The 7,377-nt window shown below is 42.3% G+C and overlaps 1 protein-coding gene across 1 annotated transcript; it reads right to left on the bottom strand.

Moving 5' to 3' along the window:
• Positions 1–513: 513 nt before the first annotated feature.
• LOC147478439 (uncharacterized) lies at positions 514–981 on the bottom strand. Its single transcript, XM_086586247.1, has one exon. It carries the CDS (start codon positions 979–981, stop codon positions 514–516), a length of 468 nt encoding a protein of 155 aa, XP_086442373.1.
• Positions 982–7,377: the final 6,396 nt, after the last annotated feature.

The following is a 7,377-nucleotide window of genomic DNA, read 5'->3' as shown; positions in this document are numbered from 1 at the left end:
GGTTTCGTTGTCCATGACATGGGTGTGAGATAGATGAAATCTTGTGATGATATTGGTCCATATGAAGTTGATGACATTGACTTCTTTGACTTGGACTAGTGGGATTGCTTCAACCCATTTAGTGAAGTAATCTGTGGCGGCTAGGACGTATTTGAGACCTATTTTCTTTTGTGGGATGAATGGTCCCATGATGTCTAGCCCCCACATGTGGAAAGGCCATGGGCTGGCTATGTTGATCAATTCTCTAGTTGGACTTAGGTGGTTGTGACCAAATGTTTGACATTGGAGGCATTTAAGGACGTACCTTTTTGCCTCTATATGCATGTCTGGCCAATAATACCGTTGGGCTATGGCTTTATGGGCCAGAGATCGTACTTCTGCATGGTTGCCGCATTCACATTTATGGATTTCGTCGAAAATGAACTGGCCTTCTCGCGGAGTTGTGCACCTCAGGTGGGGTCCTCCTGTGAATTTACGGAATAATCGCCCGTTGATTACTGTGTATCTTGGGACTCAGAATTGTATTGCACGAGCCATCTTTGCCTCAGTCGGTAGCTCATTCTGTAAAATGTACTTCAGGAATGGGCCCATCCAAGATTGAGTGATATCTTCTTCGGATGAGGGTTGAAAGTTCGTGAGGCTGTTAACACTTTCTTTCTGGTATGCGGGTCTTTCTAGGATGTCAATGTAGACTGTGGTGGGGAGGACCTCTTGTGTTTTTGAGGCTAAGAAAGCTAGACTATCTGCATGTTTGTTATCTTCCCTGGGGATGTGATCCAATGAGAACGTTTTGAACAATCTGATAAGGTCATTGACGACCTGAGCGTACTTTGCTAGGTTTGCTCCATTCGTGACATACTCTTTGGTGATCTGCTTGACGATTAGCTGGGAGTCGCTGTAAGCCTTAAGCTTTGGGACTTGTAGCTGCTTTGCCATGCGGAGGCCTGTGATCAATGCCTCATATTCCACTTCATTGGACATTGTGAAATCAATCTTGATTGATTTTTGTAGCTGGGTGCCTTCTGGTGAAGTTAGCACAGCCCCCAGTCCACTGTCGTTGTTGTTGCACGCTCCATCTACGTATAGGTGCCATGTGTTTGGAGTGGCTAGTTGATGGAGTGAAGTGATGGACTCGGGTTCCCAGTTGATGTCTTCGACGGGGAAATCTGCCAAGAAATCAGCAACGACCTGGCCTTTGCGAGACGTTTTGGGAATGAATTTGATGTGATGTTCTCTGAGTTCTTCAGCCCATTTGGCTATTTGAGCAGTTTTGTTGTTTGAACTCAATACTTGTTTGATGGGTACATCGGTGATGACCTTGATGCTGTGAGATTGGAAGTAAGGTCAAAACTTCCAAGCTGAGTAGAGTAAAGAAAGCATCGTTCTTTCCATCGGAGAGTAGTGCTTTTCTGAGTCTGCCAACGTCTTGCTAGTGAAGTAGACTGACTTTTCAACTCCATCGTGTTCACGAAAAATAACTGAGCTGATTGCAAAGTCGGTAGTTGCTAGGTATAGCCCCAGCATTTCTCCTTCTTCTAGTTTGGATAGGACGGGTGGAGTTGATAAGTAAGCTTTCAGGTCGATGAAGACTTTGTGACATTCGTCTGTCTATGTGAATGTTGCGCCCTTTTTGAGTATTTGCAGGAATGGTATGCACTTGTCAGATGCTCTTGAGATGAACCTGTTGAGGGCTGAAACCATGCCAGATAACTTGTGGATTTGTTGCTTTGTAGTTGGTTCTGGCATTTCAAGGATAGCTCGTATTTGTTCTGGATTTGCTTTAATGCGTCTTTGTGAAATGAGGTAACCCAAGAATTTCCCTGAGGCTACTCCAAATACGTATTTGGCTGGGTTGAGCTTCATCTTGTTCTGGCGAAGTCGTTCAAAAGGCTTCCTGTAAGTGGGAGATGTGATCGCCCGCCTTTTCGCTTTTGACAACCATGTCGTCTATGTAGACCTCCATAGTGTCTCCTAGCAAGTCTTTGAACATTTTGGTGACCAGTCTTTGGTAGGTCGCCCGCGTTCGAATGGTAGGGCGTTGTAGCGTAACGCATCTTTGCTTGCCGGTTATGAAGGATGTTTTTTCCTGATCTTCTTCTGCAAGTGGTATTTGGTTGTACCCACTGTATGCGTCTATAAATAATAAAAGCTCGTGGCCGCAAGTTTGATATACCAGTATGTTAATCCTTGGTAGGGGGAAGCTATCCTCTGGGTAGTGTTTGTTGACGTTGGTGAAATCTATGCAGAGTCGTACCTGACCATTCTTTTTGGAACGGCTACAATGTTGGCTAGTCAGGTGAGGTACTCGACTTCTTTGATGAATCCAACATTTTTGAGCTTTTCTATCTCTTCATTGATAGCCTTTTGAAACTTGAGTACTAGCTTCCTAGGTCGTTGTTTGATAGGCTTAACAGTTGGATCTACATTTAACTTGTGGCAAGCGACCTGAGGGTCGATTCCTGGCATATTGATATACGACCATGCAAAAACATCTTTATTGAAAGATAGAAATTTGACAAGTTGATCCTTGAGCTTGGGGTCTAGGTCAACCCCTACATAAACAAACTTTGGGTCTTCCTCTGAGCCCAGATTGACTTTTTCTCCTGGTTCTATTTGAGCTTGTTTCCCTTTAAGTTTGGCTGCTGCGGCTGCTTGAGAGCTGGATGTTTGAGGATCTTGCCTCTTTGGGATGTCTTTGGCTTCAACAACCTGAGGCTTTTGTGAGGTTGTTGTGCTGACCTGATTGCATCGGTGAGCTTCTAGTTGGTTGCTTCTAAGCTCCATGATGCCTCTGGACCGGAAATCGCAAGACCTGGTGTAGGGTTGATGGAATTGCTTGGATTTTGTGAATCCAACGGCGTCCTAGAATGCCAGTGTAGGACGACCTGACATCGATCACACTAAAACGTGTTGAAGTTTTGACCATGTCTTCCTTCTCTCCAATGGAGACTGGCAGGATGACATCTCCAATGGCATCTGTGCGATCTCCGTTGAACCCGTAGAGCGGTGCGTTTGATTCTATCATCACCGAGTTTGGCAGGTGCATGTCCTTGTAAGTTTTATAGAAAAGTATGTCGCACGAACTGAACTGGGCTTGGGTCGATGATGACTCTTTTAACTGTCCACCCGTTGATTTTGACGTGCACTACCAGGGCATCATTGTGGGGTAGGCACACCTTATCTAGATCATCTTCAGTGAATGAAATGGTTGTTGTTGTTTGAGGGTTGGTGGGATTGATCACCTCAGCTTTGTGTGAGAGGTGGTAGATTTCTTGAAGCGCTCCTACTCGCCTGCGCTTCTCCCGACCTGAGGTTTCATCATTCGAGGTGTCTGTAATCATGTTGATTACTTTCTCCTCATCATGGTCGAAGGAGTGTTGTCTCCTGTTGTGCCTCGACCGATCTGGAGATTTAGATCGTCGGTCGTTTTGCTCTTGCCTCTGTTATTGGCTGGTCGTTCATTGTTGCGGCTCCTGCTTCTGTGACGTTGGGCATCCAGCTTGTGCCTTAGGTCACTTTTTGGCAGGAACTCTTTTAATTTTCCTTCCTCCACTAAGTCTTGGAGGTAGTGCTTAAGGCTCCAACAATCATTGGTGTCGTGGTGGTGGAGCTTGTGGAAATGGCAGTATGGCCGTTCTGGGATTGCTATCACCTTGTTGATGTTGGGCTTGAAGTATGGTGTTGTATATATCTTCTTCATGATCTGACTCGGCGTCCTGGAGAAGTTGGAGAATGCCCTCTTTGTGTACGAAGGCTTGTTGGAGCTGGATCTCTTGTTGTTGTTGTCTGCATGTTGGTTGTTGTTGTCTTTGGGTCCTCGCTTGTCGCTTACTGCAAGGACTTCTTTTCCTTCGCGCTGGGCAAGTCATTTTTCGTACTTGATGTGCTTGTCGATTCTGTGGTACAGGTCATCTAGGCGTTCTGGCTTGTTGCGCATCAGAGACCCTGCTAGGTCGGAGTCATCCAGGAGAGCATTGGTGAAAGCTGAAGTTGCGAAACTATCCTTTAGACCTGGCTTCATTGAGAGGAGCTCCTTCTTGAAATGTCCTAGGAAGGCACGGATTGTTTCGCCATGGGCCTGCTTGAGCTGAAATAGAGAATCTAGATCGGCTTGCTTCTTTCTGTTGTGGACGAACTCAGCTGCGAACGTCTCCGCTAGCTTGTCGAAGTTGCTAATGGAATCAGGAGTTAGTGTGTAGAACCATTCTAAAGCTCGATCGCCCTTCAGTTGGAAAGAGCTTGCTTGCACTTGGGTAGTCGTGATTCGAGCACCGTAGAGTCGCGAGAGTCCGCTAAAAGCGTGCTTGCGTAGCCTGGACCACGAGCTACCGTCGCTTGTGGCTGATCTCTGTTGTGAACGGTGACACCTTGTACGTCTGGAGTATCTTCTGAGCGATCTGGAGTGCGCTAGCCTTGTCACTCGACTTCTCAAATCTTTGCGCGAAGTCTTCCAACCTTTAGTTGGTGGTGTTGGTGAGGGCTGTGATGGCGTTGTTCTCCACTGCGTCTAGAGTGCCGTTGTTGGTGTTGGAGGTGGTGTGCTCGCGCATTGTTTGGTTCTCTTGTTGAAGTACTACGACGACTCCTGTAGCGTCTTCATTTGACCTGCTAATGCTTGTAATTGTGCTTCCATGGTGGCTTGGTTGCGACCAACTTCGTGGGGTTGAGAAAATGATCTGTGCGCTTTCTCAAGAGAATGAACCGGCAGACGGCGCCAATGTAGATGTGGTGTTTACTGGATAATGACCTGATAGTCTGTAGGGTAGGGAATGGCTGCACTCTTCTTGGGATAAGAGTTGCCTACGTATTCTTGGAGTAAACTTGAATCAAACCTTACGTAGTTCATCTCTCTCTATTTATAGATGTGCGAGTTGACTTTCCATATTTGCTTTGGACCGTTATAAAGTGTAGATCCACCTTGTGTGCTATCTTGATAATTCGTCATTAATGTGCTATTACAAAGTTAATGTTTCCTTGATTGAGCTCCGAGATTGCGCTAGTTGATATCCTTCCATAAAGGGCTGTAACTAATGTTTTGGGCGACCTGGGTGTTAGGTCGTTGGGTACGGTCTGATGGGTATTTGGACGACCTGTAGGAGGACAACCTGTTATGTGGATACGTGTACTGTAGTGTGGAACGAAGGGTACTTACATATAGCTAACAATTTTATTTAATATTTATAATTATATTTTAAATAAATATAAATTATATATCATGATATATCAAGAAATATCTATAATATCCATAATATTTATCGATATTTTGAATATATCCACAATATTATGTCAAATATTCTCAAAGACGAAGATATCCATAATACATATTCATTTGATATTTTGCCATATCCTGAATTTTGTATTATGCTCATACTGATGGACCAATGTGGCTATCTATTTTGTAATGTTGATAGGTTAACGACGGTGATTGATCAGTGTGAGAGTATAATTAGCACGACATGTAGGCTCATCAAATAATCTGCCAGGTGAAGATGATCACATTGATGCTCAAACGAACCTCACATGTCCACGTGTTTAGAATTTCTACTATTCATGTGTCCTTTTTTAAGCCCCCCATCCTTAAAAGAATTTATGCACTCCTTGGGCCAAGACTCAAGAAGGCAGTGGGTAGTTGCACTGTTCGGGCGTTCGGCAGGATACCCTATGAATCTATGATGTTAGTAGGTAAAATGATTAATGGTTTTTTAAAAGGGACGGTTGGAAGTTGGAAATTTACTAGTAAGTTTTATATTCACTAAAAAAAATATAAAGACTATTGCTACGGACTTATTTTTTTAGATCTATTATTGTGACTTACTATTTGGATAACGTTGGTTTGCATTGCAATATATACGGACATGTATCTCTATGTAAATCAATGATTAAGACTTTTGATACATTAGTAGGTCAAATAAGTGGGTCGGTGTAGCATTACTGAAAAATAAGTCGATAAAAAAAAATGAAAATTGAAAATAAGGTAATAAGTCATATGGAGAAATTCTAATAAAATTTTCTTTTAAAGAGTTGTATATTATAACATATGTGGTGTATAGCCACTTAACCAATGAGGCTCTTGTTTCGACCAAATATGATCAAAACACTAAATGGTGACGAAAGAGACGAAGAACGTAGAAAAGTAGTTAGAAAAGTGATGGTGATCGGGAGAATGATGAGGTTGTGCATCTTTCGGTTTGCCTACGCACTACCCAAATTATCGGTGGGATCAAGTCTCAAGAAGCGTAGTTCCGAATGAAAAATAGTTTAGTATTTATATAGGTAGAGTAGAGAATCCTTGTAGCTCAGTATTATTGTAGCTTGAGTCATTGTGATAGAATATAACTCTCAACCGATAATTATCTCTTTGATAAGAAATGAATCACGGACATAAATCAATGTACATTAGTGGCAAGCAAAGCCTTGGCTAACATGAGTTAATAGGCATGAGTTAACATTGATCATTGATCCATGGTAATGCAAATTGGGTTTTAGCCACATTGATTAAGCGAATAAAGTGGAGATTCCTACCAATGGACGTTAAGCCACATAGGTGGGGGTCGAAACACACCCCCCTCTTTGGGCATGCGAACAAAGTTCATATGGCAAAGAAAGAAAAATGAGCGGAATGTATAACGAAGTGTCGTGCGAAAAGAAATAATTGGAAAATTGACTGTCGAAAAAAAAATTCGTGAATTATCGGGAACGAAATAATGTCAAACTAACGTATATGGGACGCTATGTAGTTAAATAAAATATGGTCGAAAATGCACAGAAAAAAAATAAAATATGCACAGAAAAAAAATTTCAAAAAAATTCGATTAGCGAAAACTGTACCGAACGCGTCACGTAATAATACGAAATTTGAATTCGACGAAGCGTGCCAACGGAATAGCGATACTTGGATTATACCGTTGAAAATTAAACGTAGGGACAGTTTAGTAATAATAGTAATAAAAGGAAGTTAAATACTAATTGGACTCAAAGTGTTCCGATGAGATAAGAATGTTGAGGAGATAAGAATTGAGATTAGAGATGAAGTTAGATTAGAAAAAAATCCCATCAGAATTGAAAAACAGTTCGACCCTATATAAGATTGGTAGTTCATGTCCACATATCATCACCCACTCAAAATTGATATGCCACATTGCTACTAAGATTAGCTTAATAATACGGATTGAACGGCGACAAAATACCACCAAATTAGGGGAGGGGCAGTCATGGAATGTCGGTGAGAAAAGTAACATGTTGTAATTGGAAGAAGTTAAAAACAGAAAACGTGAAGGAAAAAAATAATGAATTTGAATATTGAGGCATGTTAAGTTGCTTTTGATTTTTAATGAGCTTAATAGATGAGAGTAGAAAAGGTCGGGGAATCCCTGTACA

Source organism: Coptis chinensis, chromosome 9 (genome assembly GCF_015680905.1).
Source record: "Coptis chinensis isolate HL-2020 chromosome 9, ASM1568090v1, whole genome shotgun sequence".
Taxonomy (NCBI): Eukaryota; Viridiplantae; Streptophyta; class Magnoliopsida; order Ranunculales; family Ranunculaceae; genus Coptis; species Coptis chinensis.
This window is presented reverse-complemented; position numbering and strand designations above follow the sequence as displayed.